At 38.5% G+C, this 27,757-nt stretch overlaps 1 protein-coding gene across 1 annotated transcript in view; it reads right to left on the reverse strand.

Moving 5' to 3' along the window:
- ABCC9 (ATP binding cassette subfamily C member 9) overlaps window positions 1-27,757 on the reverse strand; it is a 130,357-nt gene that overhangs the window by 67,200 nt on the left and 35,400 nt on the right. The window contains exons 15-20 of the mRNA XM_008693117.2: window positions 25,943-25,983; window positions 24,912-25,054; window positions 14,887-14,995; window positions 10,451-10,558; window positions 3,137-3,209; window positions 2,133-2,238 (exon numbers count right to left, since the gene is read on the reverse strand). Of these exons, the coding sequence (XP_008691339.1) occupies window positions 2,133-2,238; window positions 3,137-3,209; window positions 10,451-10,558; window positions 14,887-14,995; window positions 24,912-25,054; window positions 25,943-25,983 (580 nt within the window). The remainder of the gene's footprint in view (window positions 1-2,132; window positions 2,239-3,136; window positions 3,210-10,450; window positions 10,559-14,886; window positions 14,996-24,911; window positions 25,055-25,942; window positions 25,984-27,757) is intronic.

Consider the following 27,757-nt stretch of genomic DNA (forward strand, 5'->3'; position numbering starts at 1 on the left):
TGAGTGTATGTTTTTATCTCTAGTTTCCTGTTTGCCTAGCTTTCATGAAGATCAGAGTGAAATATGTACTCCATATTTTATAAGTGTGCAGCACTCCAGTCCATGCATTTCTACCTATTCACGTCTCAGATTACTTAAATCTTATATTTTTCTTGATAACTTTATCTTATTTTTCAAGCTTTATTATACTATGTTATTTTACTTATTTTTAAAAATATTTATTTATTTATTTATTTATTTATTTATTTATTTATTTTAGAGAGAGAAAACAAGTGGGGAGAGGGTGAGGGCAAGCAGACTCCCCACTGAGCACAGAGCCTGATGCAGGGCTCATCCCAGGACCCCAAGATCATGACCTGGGCCAAAATCAAGAGCTGGATGCCCAACCAACCGAACCACCCAGGTACCCCATATATATTATTTTAAATGAAATAATTCACTATCTTTATGAAATGAGATAGGATATCTTGCTTAGGAATGCAAAAAAAAAATACTAGATTATGTAAAATACTTTCCTAAGTATCGTATCATTTATTTATCCATTAACAAAATGACAAAGATTATTAATGATCACAGTGGCAGTCGATCTGGCCTAAGTGGAATCTTAAATAACACTAGAGAAGACTAGATTAGAAGAACATCCTAGAGGTCTGAAAATAAAATCTCAAGCTTCTTCTGTCACTGTTTCCCATTCTTTCTGTTTCAATGACAGTGAAACAAAGGTAAAAATAAAACCTAAATAACTTGATTATGGTTGTACATGTCACACAACATAATTTAATCAAGTAAAACCTATTTCTCAAAACCTACAGTCATCCAGGATGGATGGAGATAGTGGCAGGGCATACGGCCTGGCGCCTAACCTTAGTGATCACCAGGAACTCGTCATGAGGCAAACTGCAGATAGAGATTATTTACCAAGCTCTCTTCTGGATATTCACTGAACAGTTTCATGCCTACTGTCTTTTAGGTTGGCCCGCCAAGAATAAAATTTACACTCAACATTTCTCACTCTCCTTCTTTCATCCATGATACCAAATATAGGATGTTTCCAATTCAAATTTCACATCCACACATTTCCTTCTCTTCACTGGAGTTTAACATAGAAGCAATTCTTAAAATGCCCTTAAATAGTCTTTACTCACTCTTGATACATATCTGTGTATAAACAGCAGAGTCAGCAACAATAGAGTTCACAACGGTAGGTGCAAAATATTAGATTGTTGTGTGTGGGGGAGGAGGGCGGGGGGAGGTCCTGTGCATTGTAGGATATTTAGCAGCAACCCTAGCCTCTACCAACCAGATCAGAAGCAATCTATTTCCCCAGCGTGACAACCAAAAATATCTCCCCTGGGAGCAAAATCACACTGGTTGAGAACCACTGTTCTACAATCCAATTTCTTAGATAAGCTGTAGCCAATTTCTTCATAAACTGCTTATAGGGAATCTACTAGGTAGGTCCAACTAAATAATTATATAATATTATATAATGTAATATTATGGTTCTGAGTCACTTTATTACTGCATTGTGCTTTGAAGACCCCAAGCCAACTGTATAAATATTTAGAAGAAACCGCATGCTAGATATCTCCTTTTTCATGCCTTTACAGTGACACACCATGCCACTCTGACCTACCTATATCTCTCTTACTAGATATTTCTTTTAAGAAGATTACTTTAAATTGGATGTGAAAAGGGTGTGAAAGGTTGATTTCTTAGCCCCCTATGAAGAGTTTGGAAAAGATTACTTGGTATTTCTTCACTGAACACTGAACCATTACGATTCTGTTTGCATTTAAGCTTTATGAATAATGTTAGCTTTCCATAACTTCTTTTAATTCAAGATGAATTTTCAAATTATTTCTATGAATGTTACTCATTTAGCTTTGAAAATCCATCTTTACAATCCCAATCATACTAGTTTATAGTATTTTAAACGTAAGAAACTGTTTTGTAATTTTTAATATATGACATTTAAGGATTCCACTAAAAAGCTGTACCTATTTCTGAGGGGATCCTCAGATCCCCTAACAGATTCCTCCTAACCTGGGAATCTATTGCTCTAATTTCTTCCCTTGGAAGATCATCAGATGTATGACAGAGCAATAGAAACCAATTAAAAATATACCTACTTGCTCCAGTGAACTTTGCCTTCCAGTGTCTGCATCTCACCAAGGATAGCAAGGAGAAGAGAAGACTTCCCACATCCCACTTGGCCCACAATCATGGTCAACTGACCTAGAGAAATTAAATAAAGGATAATAACAGGAGGAGATGGAATCCTCTTAGTAAAATAAAACTAAAATACATTTAGAAAGGCTGATGTTTCAAAATCAATGGCCCACGTTTGGTCTCCAGCAATAAGTTATATATTTGGTATAACTCTTTCTCTAATACACAATTTTTTTTGAGAAGGGAGAGAAAAATTCAAAGATATAGGTCTTGTTTTACTGTTTCCAACTATGGGAACAGCTGACATTAATGAAGAAAGCAATGAAATAATTGCCTAAATAATCTTGATTAGTTTTAATTTTATTATGCAACTCATTCAGGAGAAGAAGGCAGTTGTGACTCAGATTGATGATTGAGATGAAAGGGATTTGGGCTGGCATTAAGACATCTTCTCCAATTTCTTACTTTTATATGCATGTAAAATAGAAAAATCCCAACCTATTGGCCATTAGGCCATGTCAAAAGTGTATTTTTATTCAATTACCTAGACCTTTCAAATAAATGTTATTGTGCATTTGAGCCTTAGATAGCTTGAAAACTTTAGTTGTCTTCAGGGATAGAAAATAATTATCTTATATATATAGTCTTTCTTTAAATCCTTTCTCAAACAAAACAAAAAATCAACTATCCCATTTTTAAATGGACAAATCATAACTTGTCCAGACGTCTATACACTCTGTAGTGAAAGGCAGGTCTTAGCATTTCCAGCCATTTCCACAATGATACCGTGGCTTATGAGCTATGTGGTGCAAAAAAACCCCAAAAAAAAACAAAAAACAAAAAAACTATCGGTCATGTTCATAATGTTTAAAAAGACTTTTTTTTTTTGTTAAGATCAATTATCTTGGAAATCCATAGTTTTGATAATTAAAAATTTTAAAAATGAGTAACAAAGGACTCTTACCTGTTGGAATTCGAATATCTATATTGGATAATGTAGCTAAACCACTGCCCCATGAAAAGTAACCATTTGTGACCTAGAAAAGAACACATAAATTAAGTTCTAAAACTACGTATATATTTAGTGTTAGAGAATAATTTCAATTAAAAGCATTTTCTCTTTAGAGCACTAAAAGACTTTCAGTACAAGGTAGAACATACAGTGGTGAAATTCTAATTTAGACTTTTAGCTATTGAGAGGTATAAATGAAAAACAAAAAAGAATGGAAGTGAAAGAAGGGTTTTTGAGCTAGTGATATTATGAAAGGCTAAAAATTACAATTTTCTCTGAGAATTTGGGATTAGTAGATCATTTATATGAAAGTGTTCTTAAAAAGCAATCATCCCAGATATTTTTCAATGTAACCCCAACACTGATTACTTTCTCACTTTTAGGCAATTCCCAGAATCCTGGTAATGCAAGGTATAGAGTGGAAATGATGACAAATTATTCCAACAAAATGATTCTGTTACCAAGGAGGAAGGTTTAGTAATAAAGGAGTTTCCTGAACTGTGTGGATTAATGTCTATTCAATGAAGTTAAAACAAAGAGTAAAAGGAAGAGAGGAATAAAGCGCAGAAATGAGGTAACATATATTGGTGGGATAAACCTCAACAACCAGCAAAGATCACAAGACCTGTAGTCAACCAAAGCAATCTATTTAAAGGCATGAGGTGGACTTGATAGTTTTAATAGTTACAAAAATGGGAAACGAAAGGCCTGAACCAAAGGACTGAAGCTGCTTGAAAAGACGAGTTTGCCATTTTCAACGTAGGTTTTCTCTAGCTTATAAAATGTAAGACATTTAGTAATATCCATCACATAGTTGCACATGAAATTAGCCCTGGGAGGAGGGTGGCATGGAAGGGCTGCATTACTGATTGCTTTACAAATATTTGCTGAGCACCCATTCTGTGTGAGGTGCTGTGGTCATATCGATGTAGGCTACAAAGGAGGTATGACACCTCCTCCCTGCTTGCTTGGAGTTGCAGCCAGTTGAGTAAATAGACCATGGACAGGAGCAAGTACAGTACAAGACGGAATGGGCTAAGTAACAAATAGAGGGGACAGGCAGACAATAAGTGTAACAAAAAGAAAACCACTCATGCCTAAGATGGGGTTTAATTTTTTTTTTTTTTTTGAAAGAGGAGGTCGATTAGCTAGTTTTGGAAAACATATTGAATTACAATGAAGGCGTTTGGGGGTGAAGACCTACCATACAAATAGGCACAGGATCAGAAAACTATGAAACATGTTGTGGGAAATAATGAATAGAGCTAGCTGGGTCAGAGGTTTAAGATACTGTGGCTCACTGACAAACGATGCTCCAAGAATTAAACAGGCTGAGGGTCCCTGTTTCTCTGAGGCTCAAAGAGCTGAAACTATAACTGCGATTGGAAGTGGGCCTGCATGGAACTGAGAAATAATCTTGTGTTTTCAGTGAACTGGGAGTAAAGCTTATCTGCAGAGAGAAGAGGTCAAAGGGGACATGGAAGGAGGTGAGAAGACAGTGCTGAAAGCTGAAGAGCCATGGGAGGCTGAGGAAACTAATGCTGATGGGAGGCACATAAAGGATCGCCAGGAACTACTGAGGGGCAGCGGAGCGGGAAGATCGTAAATGTGGGGCTCTGCCAACCGGTCCATTGTGTTGTTTCCTCCATAGTGCTCGGCAGCCTCTTCTAGGAGTGTTGAAGGCACGAAGTTGGGTTGCTTACAGAAAATGCTAAAGGACTGTGGGAAAAAGAAGGGGCTCAAGTTGCTGGAGGTCTCCATAAAGTTAAATAGCACTGTCAGCAAAGGTGAGGCCTGAGAGAACTGGAGGTAGGGTTCTGGTGTCAGGGACTGACTGACACAATAGAGTTTAAGATTTCAGAGGAGCAGCAGTTCCCGGTGGTGGCCAGGTGTGACCCCAGGCAAGGCTGTGGAAATGGAGTGAGAGCAGAGTAGGACATCTCCGGGCTGGGATACTAGAGAGCTGTGCACTTGGAAGTTTAAACCACATCCATGAATGGCACCAAATAAGCTGGAGAGATGGACAGGGAACTAGGCCCCCAGTCTTCAGTGATGGTGCAGAGTGATGATGAGATCCTCTGACAAGAGATGTGAGAAAGGTAGACAATGCCAAAACTTCGCAAGGGTGTGAGAGAGGAAAAGATATGGTCTGAAAGCAGCAGGGAAGGAGCTAGAGGAAAGCACTATCACTACACAGAAGTAAAAGAGGGAACAACCTCCATTCGAAGGGGATGATGGAAGAGGGTCAAAGTTAATCTCCCCTGCACCAACCACCAGCACTTCCACTCCCTCCTGCCTTTTACAAAATAGTCTCATGTCCCCACCAGGGTTAAAATCCTAGGTTTCCCTAGATAGTCGTTTGACCTTGGAAAATCAGACAACATATAAATCTTTGCGAAGGTTCATAAAAGGGTAAGTACAAAAATGATCATCATAGCATGGTTTGTGATAGAAGGAAAATGGAGGCAAAGCCATGTCCATCTCTAGGAAGTAAGGAAAATGCAGTGATGCATACTACAGAACACAGTAGTGTTGTAAGAAGGAGCAAACCATCATGAAAACATTTCAGAAGACCAAGAGCACATAGATGCTTATTCCATATTTTGCAAGGATATGAGTATGTTTAGGCACGTATATTGAGCACATTAGAGCTGATACCATAATGGCGGGGGAGTGGTACAGAATAGGAATGAGGAATGGGGATTAGGGGAAAGAATGTATTAAAAGTAAAGGAAGGAACCAAACAGAAGCAAGTGACTTATTGCATGATCCATTTACATAAAAGATCCGGAATAGATAAATCCATAAAGACAGAAAGCAGATTGGTGGTTGCCAGAGGCAAGAAAGAGGGGTAAATGGGGAGTGACTGCTTAATAGGTATGGGATTTCCTTTTGGGGTGATGAAAATATTTTGCAATGGGAAAGAGGTGATGGTTGCACAATATTGTGACTGTCCTAAATGCCACTGAATTGTTCACTTTAAAATAGTTAATTTGGGGACGCCTGGCTGGCTCAGTCATTAAGCGTCTGCCTTTGGCTCAGGTCATGATCCCAGGGTCCTGGGATTGAGCCCCGCGTCGGGCTCCCTGCTCAGTGGGAAGCCTGCTTCTCCCTCTCCCACTCCCCCTGCTGGTGTTCCCTCTCTCGCTGTGTCTCTCTCTGTCCTAAATAAATAAAATCTTTAAAAAATAAATAAATTAAAAAACCAGTTAATTTTATGCTATGTGAATTTTAGCTCCATCAAACAATTTTTAAAAATTTAAAAGCAGATGTTACACAGATCATTGTTCATTTCCTCCTGCTGAAAATAACCAATAAGTAAAAATCCTGAATAAAATGTAGTTTGCAAAGAAGTTCATTAAAACAAGGAGTAGGAAAATACCAAGTCCAAGTATAAAGAAAAGGACAAATTCAGAGCTGTAAACTCTGAAAACACCTAAGCCTCTTTCCCACAAAAGGGCCAAGAATAGCTAAGATATTTTAGAAGAAAAACAATAACATATAAGAACTTGTCCTAAAATATGTCAATGTTTATTAGGAAGTTATAATGATCATAACAGTGGAATCTAGGAGAAAGAAACAAATGGAAAAAAAAAAAAAAGAAGCCAGCAATCAGTCCAGACATATAAAAGATCCCTGATGTGTGTATGAGACTACACTGAATCTCGGTGGGGAGGGTGACCGATAAGAGGGACTGCGACAACCAGATGTCATATAAAAAGTTAAATCAGACCTTACGGGCTCACTATTAAATGTAGTAAAATTGCTGCCTCTAAATTTACCACTGCTAAATTTCAACCAAAATTATTTGTTACCGATTTCCCTACTACATCACGTCCCTACTTCATACCAAACACAAAGATGGATCCTAGGTCGACTCAAGAACTGAAAGTGAAAGGTGTAGCTTCAAAGATTTTGGGAGTTAATATAAATCATCTTCATGACCTCGGGTAGGGAANNNTTTCGTAAATGAGACCAAAAAAACCCAAAGCATCAGCGATAAGGAAAAGTTATATAAACCAGACTGCACTAAAATTAACAGCTTCTGATACGATAAAGCCAAGCTCTAAATGGAAGAAGAGTTCTGTAACATATAACTGCCAAAACAGCTAAAGTATAAAGACTTAGTGTCCAGAAATTTTTAAAGGGGAGGGAACAAATAAGCTGGCAAGTCACAGAAGAGGAAATCAAAACCCACGTGGCCCATGCATACTTGAAAACTGCTCAACCTCATTAGACATCAGAAAAGTGCAAATAAAAACCACAAGATACGACTGCACCTCCTCCCGATACACACTTTGGCAAAACATTGGAAGCAGTAGTGAAGATGAGGAGCCACTGGAACTCTGACCACCACTGGTGAAAGTGTAAATGGGCCCAAGCACTTGGGGAAACAGTTTTCCACTATCTGGGAAAGTTAAGGATGCACACAGACGTTGTGACTCGGCAGTTGTTCACAACGGCCCCAAATGCAAAAATTACCAAAAGCCCGTCGAAAGTAGAGCAGACAAATTTCGGCACATTCATACATTGAAATGCTACGCAGCAATGAGAATGAATGAAGTACGGCTTCACAGGACGATCCGGATGAAAGAGACATACGTTAACGAGCAAAAGAAGCAAGACGCGCACACATACACACACACGTTTAAACTTAAAACAACTAAAATATGTTTTAGGGAGGCACGCATAGTAGGGGTAATCCAGGAAAAGATGACGATAAAAGTCAGGATGGCAATTGTGTCTTGGAGAGATATGAGAGGGACCAGCAAACGTGTGTGTTGGGAGGACCTTCGGAGGGAAGGTGTACTTTTCTTGCTGGTTGCACAGGGGTTCACATTTTCATTAAGTGGTACATATATATTTTATGTACTTTTCTGGAGGCATGTTCTATTTCACAATTTAAAAAAAAGATTTCAAAAAGACAAATGAGTTATTACCAACTTGAGAATTTCCACCATGAATAAAAACTTAAAGGCTTGACGGTGGCCTGAAACTGCAGGGCCCATCACTAAGCAGTTTTTTTGAGTTTTTTGTCTTTGCTTTTTTTTTGTGGAGTTTTTTTTTTGGTGCATGAAAGGTCAACTTTAGAAAAACAAATGATAGCCTCTGTTTTTTTACGTTCTAAATAAAAACAAATTTAGTAAGGCACATGGAAAAGATGTATTTTTAGACTCTTACTATATTGAATAGAAAATGTCAATTAAAAAAAACTGATCCTGTTTCTGTAGTCATACATATAACTTGTTATGTGGGCATAACTGGAAGTACGAAGCACAAAGGGCCCTTCTTAGTCTCTCATTCCAGACCTTGTCACAGCATAGTACTTCACACCCTATCCACATATTATAATTGTTAGGGAACTACTAGAACTATTTTTTTCAATGATGCCTGGGTCATATTCATACACACACAGAGTCACACACACACACACACACAGTCACACACACACACAGTCACACACACACACACACACACACACACACACACTTAAAGCTTTCTGGGAGATTCTAATGTACATCCAAGGGTAAGAATCACTAAAGCTCCAGGGGTGCCTCAGTGGCTCAGTCGGTTAAGTGTCTGCCTTCAGCTCAGGTCATGATCCCGGGGTCCTAGGATTGAGTCTCATGTCAGGGAGCCTGCTTCTCAGTCTCCCTCTGCCTGCGGCTCCCCCTGCGTGTGCTCTTTCTCTGTCAAATAAATAAATCAAACCTCAATGTTCATAGCAGCATTGTCCACAATAGACAAAGTGTGGAAGGAGCCGAGATGCCCTTCAACAGACGACTGGATTAAGAAGATGTGGTCCATATATACAATGGAATATTACTCAGCCATCAGAAAGAATGAGTTCTCAACATTTGCTGCAACATGGACGGCACTGGAGGAGATAATGCTAAGTGAAATAAGTCAAACAGAGAAAGACAATTACCATATGGTTTCACTCATTTATGGAACATAAGAAGTAGGAAGATCGGTAAGAGAAGAAAGAGAAGAAGAAAGGTGGGGTAAACAGAAGGGGGAATGAAGCATGAGAGACTGTGGACTCTGGGAAACCAACTGAGGGCTTCAGAGGGGAGGGGGGTGGAGGATTGGGATAGGCTGGTGATGGGTATTAAGGAGGGCAAGTATTGCGTGGTGCACTGGGTGTTATACGCAAATAATGAATCATGGAACATTACATCAAAAACTAGGGATGTACTGTATGGTGACATAATATAATAAAAAATTATAAATTTTTTTAAAATCACTAAAGCTCTTTAAAATTCACATGTGACATATTTTATCCTCAAAACAACCATGCTAAAATGGCATCCCCACCACAAGATGGGTAAACCATAGCTCAGAGAGGCGAAGTAATTTGCCCAAAAGTCACACACCAAATAGACAGCAGAGGTTGGGCTAGCATTTGCTTATTCTATCCAATCACACATTTGCTCCAACTGCAAAGTATGGTGTCAGGCAATACAGAGAGAGAGGAGATCTAAATGTAGCCCTGGGCTCTATGAAACTCCGCGCGGAGGCTCCCTCCCTCTCTGACTGGCCTGGGCAGCACAGGGAGTCGGAGAGCCCCAGCAGTCCAGCAGAGTGTTCTAAAAGGGCTAATTTCCAGGACTCTGGCTGCACCGATGTCCAAGAGCCCTGGACTGCTCAGCATCTGTTCCTGTGGAGCACTGACCCCTCTGTGGACCCATGATCAGTCCTCAGCTGGTTATCCCCTCGTGGCCTGTTCTACCTAAGCACGCTTGCTGGGAGAGCACAAAACACTGTTTGAAACTAGATCAAAGGCACTACCGGGAACCCTGCGGTAGCGGTGTGTGTGTGTGTGTGTGTGTGTGTGTGTGTGTGTGTGCTCGGGAGAACACATGCAACACTGGCTAAGCCTCTCCTGGTTGAAGACAACCACTATCTAATTTATTTCCTTACAACCTGGATTTATAATATTGGTGTTCTCTATAAATCAATTCACTAGGTAGAGGAACGTAAGAGTATGACAGGAGAAATACGTTGGAGACTAGCTTCTAACGCAGATTGAGAAGGCTCATGCTCCAGTTATTAAAAAAGAGCTGCTGGGGCAAGAAACGTGGTTGGGAGGCAAGGCAGACCTGGCAATGAAACTCATCAGAACACTTCTGAAAATGTTATGAGGATTGGTGATCACTGTAAAGAGACTTTAAAGACACGATTTAGGACACTTTTACAGAACTTCACCATAAAATAGTAACCTAAATGTTTCTGGTCATGCAAGAATCCAGGAAATAAAATAACCTTTATTGCAATATCCTCTGTCTCTACAGGACGTAGACGCCGGGTTGATTGCTCATAGCTGTCCAGGTGATATCTTCCAGGCTGCTTCCTGTTTATAGTTTTCGGCTGCTGCATTCCAAATGGAAAAAAAAAACACAAGTTGAAGCTTTATGAAAAAAAAGATGTTTTACTGAACATTAACTCATATTGCTACTTCTCCACTTGAAATTCCAAGAAAAAGAAAGAAGCAAAGTGAATGTGATATTTTAATTCTTTCAGTGGCTTCTCAACAAAAAAAATAATAATAACAAAAAGCCTTAAGCTATCATTTTAAACCTAATTCACAAGCCTTTTAAGAAAAATGAAAATACGAAGATGTGATACTTGGAACAGATGGAATTGTAAGTGCAGAGCTCCAAACTAGGTTTTGGATAGTCTTCCTCTAGCTCTCCTGATAAATATACCCAGGCAGTGAAAAACAGCGTGTGTGTCAAAAGGCAAGAAGACTAACTCAGGTTAAACTAGAATCTACTTGGGAGGCCAGTGAGCTTGTAAATGCTCCAACAGTACATTTTTGATCACCCTTTGAATCATGAGGATTTTGAATTTCATACACTCACATAACTCAGATCGGGCTACACATCACCCAAGGATCCACTGTGGAATGAGAAAAACCATAAGGCTCTGGGATTTTTTTTTTTGGTCCAAATATGCATATATACTGTTCCATAAGTATATAAACATATAACGCGGATGTAAGTATAATAGAATGATCTAGTCTTTTTCAAATGTTATAGCATTTTTCCTGGTCAAAGGACTAAAGCATCCACATAAAGAGGATGCTAGCTGGGGTTGGACAGTTTTCCCACACTTAAAAGGAACTTCAGTTAGGTCATACAGATAGAAATATGTTATTCTCTAAATTTGACTTCAATGTCATGCAGTAGAGACAGATGACTAAAGAGAAGGTAGAAAATTCAGCTCTGTAAACCCCTAAAACAGAAAAATTTATAAGCTCAAAATTTGTGCCAGGAGTCTAGTGAACAACTATTTCAACAAAAATAATTATCTGTCTTACTCAAATACTTTATAGATGTTATGAAGGCTAAGTAATAATATACTTTAGAACTGTTAAATTACCTATAAAAGCAAAGTATTCTAGAATTGTAAAACTTTTTTTTTTCTTTTGGCCTGGAATTGCAGGTTTATCTTTTTGAAAAATCCACTGAATTCTACTATGGGAATTAGAAATGTCCTCAAATAATCGGTAATTTAATCCAAACAAGATATTGCTCTTCCAATTTCCATCAATTGTTATATCAACAGAACATCAAATTATCAAATAGTACATTGCTAGGCTACGTGCAAATAAATACACAGATTAAAAAGGTACTGAGGAAAACTAGCAGTGGTTCTGTCACATAGAAAATACTGAATGCATTTTAACTTAAAAAAAGTAGAGAGATTGTTCCTGAAATTTTATTTTAGTTCTGTTTTTCTTTTCACAATCTCACAGATGACCTTGGAAGTATGGTGCATGAGATGTAGAAAGTCGGTATCCTTCAAGCTAAGTGTATCTTCCTCACAAGACGAGTCTATGCCTTTACATAAATCCTCTGTCTTCTAGAGTCTTTAATTCCATAGTACTATTGCCCCAGAGGTCCAAAAGGAATGACGTCATGTTCTTCACAAAACTAAGAGGAGGGTGGGAGGAGGAGATGTGTTGACAGAGATTTGAGTCGGAGTTCCACAGATGTAATTTGAAGAGACTTTGGCTCTAGAATGTCACTAATTCTCCATGGAGATTCTACAGCCAAAACCACTTAACTCTAAGCTTTTACAGAATACATAGCATCTTAAGCTCTCAAGAAGAAGTTTCCATTAGTGTTATTTTCAAACACACAGCTTTTTTCACTCCATTTTAAAAAGTTTGTCGTTTGTGGTTTGGCCCATCAGCAGTGATGAATGACCCTGAAAGACATCAGAAGTCCAGTCTGGTTTCAATAACCCTGAAGATATTGAATACATTTGAAGAGGGTTCTTTTTTCCTTCCAAAAACCTTTTCTCAGTTCAATTTTTCTTCTATCCCTCATCTCATACAAAAGGTTCTTCAGATTTCCCTAACTCCACAAACTTGACCTCCTACATCCTCATTCATGAGGTCATCCACTCTGCTCATCCTCACATCTCTGAAAGATGACCTAGTAAGTTCTTTGGTAATCTCCTATAATCCAAAGAATGACAATGCTGGTTCTAATCAAGTACTTGACCTTCCTGCTGCCTCAAAGTATAGACACTCTATAATGTGTTCCTGTCTTTGTGTCCATGTCCACACAATAGCAAACTAGCATTTTGAGGCACGGTTACTCCTGCGTATACAGGCGTGGGTGGTAGCTTCTCAGACAAAATGACACTGGCTCAAGAAAACGACAGAGAGTAAAGTAAAACTCCAGAAAAGCAGAAGAAAACAGCAAGTCTAAATATAGATGAGTGTTCATCTCAACTATTTTTAGCAGTTTTAAACATGATGTAGAGAAAAATTTAATATAGATTGACTTCCTGGTAAAAAGACTTTCCAAACCTCAATTAATTCCAGTCAGAAGATTGCATGTGTAATTTTGCTTGGTTACAAAAATAGTAAATCTATTCATATTTTTGTCTAATAGTAACACGAATAACTAATATTAATTATAACATGACTCATTTAGAATAGCATCTTTCTATTTTATTATTATGAAACATACATATTAATTTTAAAGTCTTTCTTCAGAATTTTTGAGACACACCTTTCAAGAAAGTGATGTGATCCAGTCTCATTGATTTAAATATCTAATGGCTAATGACTCTTAAATTTACATCTCTAATGCTGACTTCTCTTCTTAGATGTCAATGAATGTCTCAAAATTATCATGTGCAAATACACTTCTTGATTCTACCTCAACACCAGTCCACTCACATCTTAGCCTACCTACCCAGTCTACCAGCAAGTCTTTATCAACTCAACCTAAAAAAAAGTACACTGAATTCGATCACTTTCTCACAATGTCCACTGCAACTGCCACAAAAACTAATTCTAACCATCACCATTTCTTGCCTATGTTATTGTAATAATCTTCTTATTGATCTGTTCTACTCTTGTTTCCACTGATTACCGTCAAGCCAGTAGCCAAAGTGACCTTTTAAAAACAACCAAAATTGGGGTGCCTGGGTGGCTCAGTTGTTAGGCATCCAACTCTTGATCTCAGCTCAGGTCTTGATCTCAGGGTCCCGAGTTCAAGCCTGATGTATAGATAGATAGATAGATAGATAGATAACCAAAATTCTATTAGTCCCTACTTTAAAACCTTCCTATGGTTTCCTATTTCACAGCAATACAATCCAGACCCTCAATCCTTGTTCTTACTTTATCTTATCTCTCCATTCTTCACCAGGCTTCAACCAAAGTTTCTCTGTTCCTCAAGCACATCAAATTCATTCTACCTCGGGGCCTTTGCATCTACTGGTTCTCTGCCTGAAATGCTTTCTTCCCCCAATCTTTGCTGAACAGGTATGTACTCTTCATTCAGGTCTCAGACCAAATGCCAGCTCTTCAGAGAGGGACCTTTCTGGGAAATGATCACCCGGCTTCCAGTATCCCAGTCACTCTCTCGTACACTATTTTATTTTCTTCCCAAAGTGAAATTATCTCACTTTTTTAACTTGTTTATCATCTGCCTCCCACCTTAAGAAAGATAACTGTGACAAGGAGGAGCTTGTTTGCCTTGTTCATACCTATACCCCTGAAGTACAGGGTAGCCAATAAGTCCAGAAACACAGGCAAATACATATATGGTACACATCATATTACACGTAATACATGACAAAATAATATTGAACATGTTTCCAAGCTGTATGTAGATATTGAGTAAATATTTGTGTGATGGATGCATAAAATGGTTCAGGAGTTATAAGACTCAGGTTTTAATTCTGGCTCTGCTGTTTACTAAGTTTATGACTTTGTTCAAGCCACATAATACACAAACTCAATATATTCAGTTGGAAGAAAAAATAAGGTAATATGATGTATTGAGTCAAAAGATAAAATGCATCAAAAGCACTTTTTAAACTAAAAAGTGTAATACAGCTAAAAGGCATTAAAAGAATATGGTGTGGGAGTTGTTAAGCTTATTTAATATTATTTTTATATAAAATTTGGGGCAGACAACCTTTTAATATTTTTTCAATTGAACATGTGCTGTCCCTCTTGGGATGATTCTTTGATGATTTCTAATGACAAGCCTTACACATTTGTTCATGAATCTTAGACTACCGAAGTTTGTTGTAGAAGCAGGTGGCAATTTTTCTTTATATAGGTTAAAAGTGGAGCTTGCAATTTCTTCTAATTGCACTCATTTAAAATCATCCAATATTGGGACTGTTGTCTAGTCACAGCTTCAATAATAAGAAAAAGCACTTACCACTCCAGTGTGTTTCTTACAGGACTCAAAAGGAAGAGAACCTTCACCAGTTCGCCAGCTATCCTCACCAATCTCATCACTCAAGAGAAACTCATTCAGCTTTTGAACACTGCGAAAACCAACCACATAAAAAGGGGGTTAAAAATAAAACCACCAACAACCAAGTTCTCCCAAAATAAACAATCATTTCCCTCACTCATTATCATGTTGAGCAAGCCACCTCTGAGAGTCATTTCTCAAGACCAACTGGGAATTCAGCTCTGAGGAACAAGCATCCTAACTAAATTACCCAAGAATGATGGGCTCCCAGGACCTGGGACTTTCAGTGCTAAAACTAGAAACGTCTCAGGAAAACCAGAAACAATTTGTCACCCCTTGAATGCAGCCAGAGTTTTTTGCACTTTTTTTTTTTTTTTGCAATTATGTCTCTTGTCAAAGACAGTAGAGTTGAGGAAGAACTTGAAACAGAGTGGTTAAACATAATAATGCCAATGAGGGAAGTTTACCCATTATTCTAATTTTACAAACGAGGGGAAATAAGTTATAGAGAAGCTAAACAGCCTGCTTAAAAGCATTTAGCATATAACACACAGCTCTGGGGTCCATGACCATTCTGCTATCTTGCTTAAATACTATATACTACACATATTTTCTGAATCTGGCAAGAAGACGGGCCCCTACAGAGTTGCTGTTCAATGTTGGCAAAGGACCAACAGCACCAGCATCACCTGGAGCTTACCAGAGACTCTCAGGCCCCACCCAAGACCTACTAAATCAAAATACTCATTTTCACAAGACCCAGAAATGCTTCATAAGCACATTACAGTTTGAGAAGCCTGGCTCTGGAAGAGTGGTTTGCAAACATGCTTTATTATGGTCTCCTTGGGCAGGACACAAGACTCCTTGGCCCACCTACCCCTTCCGTTCTAACTTTTTCAAACCAGTTATAGAATCAGGAGCAAGAAGAAAGAACCAAAGAAACAAGAGCATGATTCAAAAACATCCTCCTATAAATAAAATAATATGCTAAAGAAAGTTCTGTGAAGCTGCAAAAGAAATGCTCCATTTAGCATGCTAGGATGCTGAAGGTGAACAAATCTAGCCTGGCACATGCAGCATCAACCACAGGGGAAATGTTGTCTGTAGTAGGAAACTGGAAAATAAAGATTTGAAACAAAAAATTATTTGTATTTTTTTTCATCTGAGCTTGTAGTCATGTTAAATGCCTCCAAATAGGTCTGCAAAGCTTGTTTTGTGTGTGCGTGTGTGTGTGTGTGTATGTGTGTGTGTAACAGACTAAGAAAATGAAGAAAAGTAAATCTAACTCAGTCTTTTGCCTATTATCTTTAAGCCTGATGGCCTCGCGTGCCATAGAAACCGCTTCTTTTCACTGGAAACAGAAAGGTGAATAAACTCCATTGCAGCACTCTAATTATTAGCTTCCAAACCGCATTTACAGAGAACTAAAAAAGATAATTGTTTAAGAAGAATTTTAGTTGAATAATCCTCCATATGTATACACTACATTTTATCTGTTTATTCATCCACTGATGGGCATTTGGGTTGTTTCCGCTTTTTGGCTGCAGTGAATAATGCTACTATAAACCTGGGTGTACAAATATCTATTCAAGTTCCTGCTGCTTTGAATTTTGGGGGGTATATATCCAGAAGTGGAGCTGCTGCACCATATGCTAATTCTACATTTAATTTTTTGAGGAACTACCATACTGCTTTCAACAGCACCTGCACCAGAGTTCTGGAATTCCTGATTCAGTGTAATAGATTTATGACAACATGGATGAACCTTGAAGACATTATGCTAAGTAAAATAAGCCAGGCACAAAAAAATCCCCCACAACTAGCGTATGAGTCTACCTATATGAGGTACCTAGAAGAGTCAATCATAGGGACTGAGAGTCAGTGGTGGTTTCCAGGGCCTGGGAGGAGAGGCAATTGTTATTGTTTAATGCATATAGATTCTAACTTGAGGAGAGAATTTCCAGAATGGACTGTGGTGATGGTTGTACTGCAATGTGTATGTACTTAATGTGACTGAACTATACACATGAAATGGTTTAAATGGCAAATTTTATGTTGTGTATATTTTACTGCTATTTAGAAAAGGATTTCAGACCCCCTCAAAAAACAAAAGAAAGAAAGAGAGAGAGAGAGAGAGAGAGAGAGAGAGAGAGAGAAAGAAGGAAGGAAGGAAGGAAGGAAGGAAGGAAGGAAGGAAGGAAGAAAGAAAGAAAGAAAGAAAGAAAGAAAGAAAGAAAGAAAGAAAGGAAGAAAAAGGAAAGAAAGAAAGAAAGAAAAGCTTCAGTTTGTGTACTTCCTTTGAGCCTTTGTCAGCAAATACTGACCATATAGATTGGAAAGCCAACATTAGAAATGTGGTATGAAATGGCCGTTTGTCTTAAATGACAGGTATTTCTTCTTTACTTTTTAAATTGACATGTATTAGTTTCAGATGCACGACATAATGATTCAGTATTTGTACATATTGCAATCTGATCAGCACAATAAGTCGAGTTAACACTGTCACCATACGTAGTTACAATTGCTTTTCTTGGGACAGGAATGTCTAAGATCTACTTCTTAGATCTTAGTAGGGAAGGGAGTAGTGAAAGATCTTTATCTTTACAGAGTTTAGTTGTCGTTCTGTTCTTATATTTTGAAGAGTGGATTTTAAGGAGCACAGATTTGCCATTCCAAGGAATACCTTTTAAACAATTTCATATTATGTCTTTGCATACAAAGGGAAGTCCAGGGGTCAGGCTCGTTTGCCTTTGTAACTCTATGTAGAGCTCCTGCCACATACTACTCAATGAATGTTTGCTGAATAAATCAAAGAAGGAATAAACCAATGACTTAGACGTTTAAGTCAAGTCAGTTGATTCATCCTCCATTTCACTTTTCTAACACACACACACAAATCTTACTGAAGCTTTTATGGAATTAATGAGCCCCATTCTTGCTAAACATCAGGAAGCAATGGTTTCTGAGCATAACTGGGGCATAGAGAGAACTTTCTTTCCTCTCTATAACACCGCACTTTGGAATTGCAACTACAAGGAATATTGGAGGACCCCAAGATGAATGCTTCTCTGAGCCTCTTCTTCCTTTCCTTTCCCCTGCCCTCATCATTCTAGGCTCTCTGGCTGAGGGTCCCCAGCACTGCTATTTGTCATTTTTTGTTACTATCTCTCCCATTATACTGTGAACTCAAGAGCAAAGATTTTCATCTTCAGAATCTAGCCCAATGCCAAAAATACAACATAGTAATTTCTCAAGAAATGTCTGGTGAATGAATAAATGGGTAATACAAAAAGCATTTCCTATTCATATGAGGTCCTTTCAGAAATCACTGAGGCAAAGCAATTATGGAAAATGCATGAATCCTGACCAAGGGTGAAGTAATCTCCACCATGCTGCCAGGGTTATATATTAAAAATCCAAATCTGTTTATGTAGCATTCCTCTCCTTAAAATAACAAATGGCACTCCTTTGCCTTCCGCACCCTTAGCATCTCTCCTGGCTGCTCAGGATTTTACTCTCCAGCTTCCTCCCCTGCCACTTTCCACATCAGAACCTGTCACCAATGACACTCAACTATGTTTAGTCCCCTAAATATACCAAGATCTCTCACCTACTTACTCACCCTTTCCCCCCTGAATACATTGCTCTCTCAGCTTGAAAACATTTTCCCTTTTTCTTCAACTGACCAAGCTCCACCTATTCTTTAAGATCTTAAAAGGAGCCACTACTCTTTTAAATCTTCACTGACCAGACTGTCTGCTTTCTCACTCGATGAGCTTCAGCGACCCCCATATATGGCCCCATGACATTCTATGCAGAGCTCTGTAAATAGCATAACACACCATATTGTACTTAGTTTCCCCTCCTGGTCTCTCCAACTAGACTGTAGGTTCCCTGTGGATTTTACTCTACCTTTCATCTTTGCAATTCCTAATACCTCGTAATGTACCCAAAGTATTAAAAAGTGCATGTAGACCCACAGAAGATATCTCTCTGAAGCTCAGAAGGGAGAACAATAAAATGGGAGTAAATTAGTAAAATGGAAACCGGTAAAGTATCTAAAATATTTAGGCAATGTGCCAGGCACTGTTCATATACTATCTCATTTAATTGTTTCAATTGCCATAAGCAGGAGCTATTATTGTGCTCATTTAGTAAGTGAGGAAGCTGAACTATAGAGACACAAAATGACGTGGTGGAGGTTGAACAATGAGTACTCTAGGGCAGTCCTAGTATTTGACAGCAGATATATTTGATACCAACCAATTTCCTAGCCTGCCTCCACCATGTTTCTACGTCAGTGTTTTACTAATTTCTCATGTGTTTGGATAATTCATACCAGTCTTCAAGGTTTTATTTCTTCACTTTTCAAGTTCCACTTTGGGTGTTTAGATAAAGCTTGAGTACCTTGGACAGGTGCTGTTATGTTAATTTGGAATAACTGACTTTGTCACTGGCAATTATGTACTTTTCTTGTAGGAACTATAACATTTTTGTAAACAGGAACCGGGTTGAAGTACACATACTCTATGATAAATATCAGGAACAATTTATTTGATCAAAGGTAACTGTCGTGGACTAGCCAAGCATACATTCCTTTGGGAGGTATATGAGAGAAAGGATACAAAGTTATTTTCCAACAAAACAAGGGATTGCTTTTACACATTTTACTCTTGGCAAATAACATCTTTGGACATAGATATTGCATTATACATCAAATACCATAAAACTTCACTGAAATTATTTATAAAGGATACAACATATCAACTTATATTCTCCTCCAGGAAAGCAAAAACGCATAAATTATTTCCTTACAAATAAAGCAAAGTGGAAAATTGGGGCAAGCATCCTGGAAAATCACTCTTACTCAAATATTTTAATATTTTAGATAATAGTGACTTTTCCTACTTTCCCTCATTTCATGACTCTGTTTTGCAAATATAGACTGGTATACGATATCATAAAATGTCCAGAAAACTCAAATGGTGTGGGGTGTAGGGTTGTAAGGAAATAACCTGAATCATATCTGCCTCTTTCTTCCATTTTATTACGTATACATGGGGTCCCACCCATTGAGCAGCATGAAGACCATTTTGGCTAACAAACTCAACATTTTCCAAAGAAAGTATAGAATTTTCACGTAGGAAAGAATTTTACATGGCATGTAATTTTCTTACATTAGAGAGGTCTGTAAGTTTCTTACAGGCATGTGTAATGCACTTTTGGGAGTATGTTGTACCCCCTTCCAACCCACCAAATCTCTGATGCATTTAAGAGTGAAGCAAAGAACTTATGACTGCCACGGTCCTGAAGAAGAGGTTTCAAAATCAGCTCACCAAAGTCTCCGATTATAAACAGGCTGCTCAGCTCGTTGTGGGCCAACTGGCATCAAAGACTGGTCACGGGTTCCCAGGCACAGAAGAAAATGCCAAACCCAGTCAATACTGGGAAAAAGCTCATTTGGGTTCCCAGAACCAGCACACAGTGGGGAAAAGGCCTGGCTCCTCTGTTGACCGGTCATCTCTGTAGGACCCACAAATCAACCACTGAGACTCATTTTAGAGAAGCAAGGTTTTATAAGCTGATTCTATTCGGCCTATGGCTTGGGAAATCTGGAGCTGAGCCCTGAAAACAGACTGGTCTTTATCAAACTGGCAAATGCCTTTCCCTGGGACTCAAAGAAAAAAGAGTGCTCTGCAGAAATATACAGTGAATATTATTCACTCTGAACTTCACCAGCATTTGCTGCAGCAGGACTGTGTACTATGGAGTGGGAGGGCACTCCTAGAGTTTTTGGTGGGCTTGCTTTCTTTCTTTCTTTCTTTCTTTCTTTCTTTCTTTCTTTCTCTCTCTCTCTCTCCCTCTCTTTCTTTCTTTCTTTCTTTCTTTCTTTCTTTCTTTCTTTCTTTCTTTCTTTCTCTTTCCTTTCCTTTCCCTTCCTTCCTTCCTTCCTTCCTTCCTTCCTTCCTTCCTTTCTTTCTTTCTTTCTTTCTTTCTTTCTTTCTTTCTTTCTTTTTCTTTCTTTCCTTTCCTTTCCTTTCCTTTCCTTTCCTTTCCTTTCCTTCCTCTTTCTTTCTTTCTTTCTTTCTTTCTTTCTTTCTTTCTTTCTTTCTTTCTTTCTTTCTTATAAACTCTTTAAGTCCTTTTGATGCTTGGTAACCTCCTGATTTCAGAGAAGTTAATCTGTTACAGCTTATCAACTAAATGTTTTTTATCCCCACTGGAGATACAAAGTCAAATTCCAATTAAAAATGAAACCATGAGAGGGACAGCTATTAAATGGAGAAAATGAAACTAAGGACCAAAATAGCAGACTTTGGCCATTCATCAATTTTATTGTTTGAAGCAGCTTCCCTTCCAGAGGACTGCCTAATTTGGAAGTGGCGCTACGAAAATCAGTCAGTGTTCTGTACAACTGTTTCCGAGGCAGAACAGTAAGAAAAGCAAAGGAGGCAGACGAGGCTAGAGGGTCTGATTCTTAAACTCTAACAGCTCCAGAATTGGTTACCCGTGACATAAGCTACAGAACAGGACTGAAATCATTTTGTGATACTATTATAACCAATCAGAACTTCAGGGTATAATAAGATAAGGCACGTGCATCTTCCTGTTATTTGGGATTGAGCCATTGTTGAACCAATATAAATAACCATCCAAAGCTAAAGATTCTGTATTTTAAATGTCAAATACTAGTTTTCTTCATAATACGTAGCCATTAGGAAAATTCATTTTAAAAGACTTTACAAGAAAATAATTAATTAAAAAAAAAAAGCCCTTACAAGAAAATGCTCAAACATTGCTATCAGTGGCAATGCCAGGCTTCATGTATTTGAGGCCTCCGTTTTCCAATTTTCCTTAGTATTGTAACATCTTGACATTTGTTTCAAAGGCCAGGCATGATAAAGACTGTTTATAAAACATGCTGAGGTTTTATGAAGTTTATCCCATCTTGAAGACTTTCTTGTTCATAATAGAGGGTCAGACAGTGTAGATTGGTGCATACAGCATTGCAAGATAAGTGTGATATAGTTTGGTGACATACTTATTTATAAGACACAAGAAAAATGGTGGGAAAATGGTCATTATCGTATCACACCTATTTTTATTGTTGTGCATTGTAGGAAACTGTAAGTCTGACACAAAGTATACACTGGTTAAAAAAACGAGAGAAGCATATTTAAAATGAGCAAATGTGGAGAGGTTTTGCAAAGTCTTTCCATTGGCAGAAACCATGAGCCTACTTAAATTTTTCCCGGTTAAATTAAAATTAAAACAGTAAATATGTGTTGATGGGAAAGTTGTCCATCACTATAACTGCAAAGATAAACTAACGCAGCTTTACAGGAAAATATTATGGCCATTTTCATTTAAAAAAATCTTAAAAATGGGGGAGCCTGGGTGGCTCAGTCAGTTAAGTGTCCGACTCTTGGTTTTGGCTCAGGTAGTGATCTTGCAGTGATGGGATCGGGCCCTGCATAGGGCTCTGCGCTCAGTACAGAGTCTGTTTCAGATTCTCTCTCCCTCTCCTTTCCGCTCATTTTCTCTCTTTCTCTCTCAAATAAATAACTTAAATCTTTAAAGAAAATCTTAAAAATGTGTAATAGTTTTTGACCCACCACTCTTTAAAGGCAATATAGCAATATTCATTAAGAACCTTAAAAATGTGCATACCATTCATACAATTGAACACCAAAAAAACAAATAATCTAATTAAGAAATGGGCAGAATATATGAATAGACATTTCACCAAAGAAGGCCTACAGATGGCCAACAGACACATGAAAAGATGCTCAACATCACTCAGCATCAAGGAAATGCAAATCAAAACTACAATGTGATATCACCTCACACTGTCAGAATGGCTAAAATCAAAAACAGAAGAAACAACATGTGTTGGCAAGGATGTGGAGAAAAAGGAATCTTTTTTTTTTTTATAATGATTTTTTATTATATTATGTTAGTCACCATACAGTACATCCCCGGTTTTCGATGTAAGGCTCGATGATTCATTAGTTGTGTATAACACCCAGTGCACCATGCAATATGTGCCCTCCTTACTACCCATCACCGGCCTATCCCATTCCCCCACCCCCCTCCCCTCTGTAGCCCTCAGTTTGTTTCTCAGAGTCCATAGTCTCCCATGCTTCACTCCCCCTTCTGATTACCCCCCTTTTCCATTGTATATATGGACCACAACTTCTTAATCCAGTCATCTGTTGAAGGGCATCTCGGCTCCTTCCACGATTTAGCTATTGTGGACATTGCTGCTATGAACATTGGGGTGCATATGGCCCTTCTCTTCACTACGTCTGTATCTTTGGGGTAAACACCCAGTAGTGCAATGGCTGGATCATAGGGTAGCTCAATTTTTAACTTTTTAAGGGACCTCCACACTGTTTTCCAGAGTGGCTGTACCAACTTGCATTCCCACCAACAATGTAGGAGGGATCCCCTTTCTCCACATCCTCTCCAACAATTGTTGTTTCTTGCCTTGTCTATTTTTGCCATTCTAACTGGCGTAAGGTGGTATCTCAGTGTGGTTTTGATTTGAATTTCCTTGATGGCTAATGATTTTGAACATTGAGAAAAAGGAATCTTAATACACTGTTGGTGGGAATGCAAACTGGTGCAGCCACTGTGGAAGACAGTATGGAAGTTTCTCAAAAAATTAAAAATAGAACTACCCTACAATCCAGTAATTCCACTACTGGGTATTTACCCAAAGAATGTGAAAACACTAATTCGAAAGGAGATATGCGCCCTTATGTTTATTGCAGCATTATTTACAATAGCCAAATGATGGAAACAGCCCCAAGTATCCATCGACAGATGAATGGAAAAAGAAGATGTGGTATATTGGGTGCCTGGGTGGCTCAGTCTATTAAGCATCTACCTTCGGCTCAGGTCATGATCCCAGGGTCCTGCAATCGAGCCCCGAATAGGTCCCCCTGCTTAGTGGGAGCCTGCTTCTCCCTCTCCCTCTGCCTGCTGTTCCCCCTGTTTGTGCTCTCTCTCTCTCACTCTCTCTCTTGGTCAAATATAATAAATAAAATTTTTAAAAGAAAAAAGATATGGTATATGTATATACACACAATAGAATATTACTTAGCCATAGAAAAGAATGAAATATTGCCATTTGCAACAACATGGTTGGAGTTAGAGAGTATAATGCTAAGTGAAGTAAGTTAGTCAGAGAGACAAATACCATACAATTTCAGTCATATGTGGATTTTAAGAAACAAAACAAATGAACGAAGGGGATAAATGAGACAAACCAAGAAACAGACTCTTAACTCTAGAGAATAAAGTGGTTACCAGAGGGGAGATGGGTGGGGGGATGGGTGAGATAAGCGAAGGGGACTAAGAGTACACTTGTCATGATGAGCATTGAGTAATGTATGGAATACACTGTATTGTACACCTGAAGCTAATATAACACTGTTATGTTAACTACGCTGGAGTTAAAAAACTTAATAAAATTTTTTAAAAATGCAGATCCAGTTAGAACTACTACCCCTACTTCTAGAAATCTGTCTTAAGAAAATGATCAGAGAAAAAAGTTTAATGATATAAAAAGATGTTTATCTCAATGTTATTTATGTTAGGTAGAAAGTAGAAACACTCTAAGTGCCCAATAAGGAGGTAATCATTAAATAAGTTAGAGTACAGTACTTTGAAACAATGGACTATTGCACAGCCAATAAACATCATGATCTTAACAAGGGGAAAAGAATAAAAACAATAGATGTAATAAGGAGTCTACATAATTTTGAGCTACATAAACTCAAAATTTTCATTTCAGAATAATAATTATTTTCATTTAAAAATAATTGTAAAAGACTGGAAAGTAGCATATTCAAGTTTTAGCAATGGTTATCTCTGGGCAGTAATTTGAATATTCTCTTTTATACTTTTTCAAATTGACTACCATGAGCACATATAATTTCTATAATCAAGCAAAAAATTCCAGACATTCCAGGGCATACCTTATGATGGCTTTGACTGCAAATCTGACCACTGTGGAGAGTAGGAACAGCGGGGTGACCAGGATATGAAAGAGAGACAGGGAAGCAAAGGCCTCCGCAGGTTTTAGATTGTTCCCGCTGGCGTACGCGTGGGTCACGAATGTCTGCGCAAAAAGAGAAGCTCTTCAGAGCAAGCTGGAGAAACTTCCACAAATGCTTACTTCAGTTTTACAGAACTAACCTATTCCGCTACGCCAATATGTCCATCCCAACTCTGAAAGCAATTACTTCACCCAAATTACTCCCTAACAAAAAGACTTGTTGTTGACAGTCCTTAACAGTTTACATAGACCATCCTAGCAGTGAACTTGTGAAAAGGGCAGAGCAGGTTCTGTTTACAGAGTAGGAAATGGACTTCTGTCAAATTACTGAGTAGGGGGTATAACTGTGAAGTGAACCTAGAGTTCTTAACAACCAATCATGTTCTTTCCAACCAATACTAAATTTTCTAGGAGGAAAATAAGATGTTCCATTGTTTTAGGGTCCCTACTATGGATTGTTAGCAAATTTACCAACATTAGTGTTCGATGCAGAACTATTTATGTTTCTACATGTAATCCTAGTTTGTCATTTTAGTTTGAAATATAATGTACTTTTCTGGTTGTTGATCTAGCAGTATCTTGATGTAAGAATGCTTGGGAACCAGATCATGAAGATTATAACAGTAAGATCCCAACTACTATTCATTTTGCTCCCCAGGGCACACTTGGCGGTGTCTGGGGAGCGCTAATAGCATCGAACAGGTAGAAGCCAGGAATACTGTTACACATCCTCATGCAGAGGAAAGGCCCTACCAACACAGAATTATCTGGGCCTAAAAGTCTATAGTGTCACCATGGAGAAACCCTGGATTAGAATTATTACAAAGGGGACTGCAAGAGAAAACTGGCAGAGGTGAAGTAATATATATTACCACCCACACATTCTTGCTCATAAATCATTTCTAAACACTGACTTAGTTCCATTCCTAAAAGCAAGAGAAAGTTTCTTACAGCAAGCACAGCTGCTATAGGGATTGCTGCGTTCATGAAGACTGTGGAAAGAAATAAAATACATTAGGTTAATTGAACTGTGAAACATTTTCAGTAACTTTAATTAATCATCTATTATTACTTTAACTTCCCTTAAAGACGAAGAAGACCGAGTGCATTAAATAACATTTTGTCCAGAGTCCACAAACCTTGCCCTGTTGGCATTTCCTTGTTTGAAGTCCTATGAGTTCCCCCTCATTAGTTTGAAATAAAAAAATATTTTTTCTTTTTTTTTAAACAGGGTTTTTTAAAAAAAGACTTTATTTATTTATTTGAGAGAGAGAGAGCATGACAGGGATGAGGGGCAGAAGGAGAAGCAGACTCCCCGCTGAGCAGGGAGCCCGATGTGGGTCTCAATCCCAGCCTGAGCCAAAGACAGATGCTTAACTGACTGAGCCACCCAGGCACCCCAGAAAATATTATTTCTTATGGAAAAATTATTTTTTATGAACTGTTACAAACCGCAAAATTCAGATGAAATACTCCTTTAATGATATAAATAACTAGAATCCAATCCAAATGTGCCTTCTTAAGAATATTTCCAGTCTATATTTCACTTGGTCCACTAAGCTAACTTACATATATGAAAATTGAGTTATTATGCAGCATACAAACAAGAATTTGACATCACTTCAAGTTCTCCTTCCAAAAGTGATATTTATTTTCAGTTATAGACCTTTTGCTTAACAAAATAACTCCAGGGATGCCTGGGTGTCTCAGTTGGTTAAGCGTCTGACTTTGGCTCAGGTCATGATCTCAGGGACCTGGGATCGAGTCCCACATCGGGCTCCCTGCTTGGCTGGAAGCCTGCTTCTCCCTTTGCCTGCCGCTCCCTGTGCTTGTGCTCTCCCTCTCTGACAAATAAATAAATAAAATCTTCAAAAAAACAAACCCTCTGCTTGTTTGAATATCTCTTCAGGAACATACTGCACTCACATTTGACGAGCGTGATATGTATAACTGAAACAAGGAAAATTCATATTTTAGGCTAAAATGCTAACATCTGGAGATCATAGTAAAATTAAAAAGCAAGTTGATGATTTGTAGTTATACTTTTCAAAAACAATAGAATTCTAGGGACTGAGTAAAAGAGTAAGCAGTTGGTAACGAGTGAAAGCTAGAACCTGGTTTTCTTGACATGCAGGAGAGAGTCCACCCAAAAATTCCACATCAGTCCTCACAACCTCCTCTCATGAACTACCCTGACCACTGTACATTGAACCAGATTATGCTTTTGCAGGTCCAGATGTGGCTTGGTTATCAAATCCGAATTCTTTTTTTTTTTTTAAGATTTTATTTATTTATTCGACAGAGATAGAGACAGCCAGCGAGAGAGGGAACACAAGCAGGGGGAGTGGGAGAGGAAGAAGCAGGCTCATAGCAGAGGAAGGAGCCTGATGTGGGGCTTGATCCCATAACGCCAGGATCACGCCCTGAGCCGAAGGCAGATGCTTAACCGCTGTGCCACCCAGGTGCCCCTCAAATCCGAATTCTTGTACAAGACTGAGAATCCAAACTCTGCCTTGAGGATCATAACAGCACAGATTAGGAGCTATGTTTCTGCCTCCATCTTTTGTGGCTATTGTCACCCTGTTCTTTAAGTCTATTTTTCTCTTTTCCCCTCATGATTATTTTTTTTTTGAAGATTTATTTATTTACTTGACAGAGAGACAGAGAGAGAGCACAAGCAGGGGGTGTGGCAGAGGGAGAAGGAGAAGCAGGCTGCCCACTGAGCAGGGACCACCACCCCCCCCCCCCCCCCCCCCCAGCCAAGCC

The sequence above is a fragment of the Ursus maritimus genome, unplaced genomic scaffold (assembly GCF_017311325.1).
Source record: "Ursus maritimus isolate PB19 unplaced genomic scaffold, ASM1731132v1 scaffold_26, whole genome shotgun sequence".
Lineage (NCBI taxonomy): Eukaryota > Metazoa > Chordata > Mammalia > Carnivora > Ursidae > Ursus > Ursus maritimus.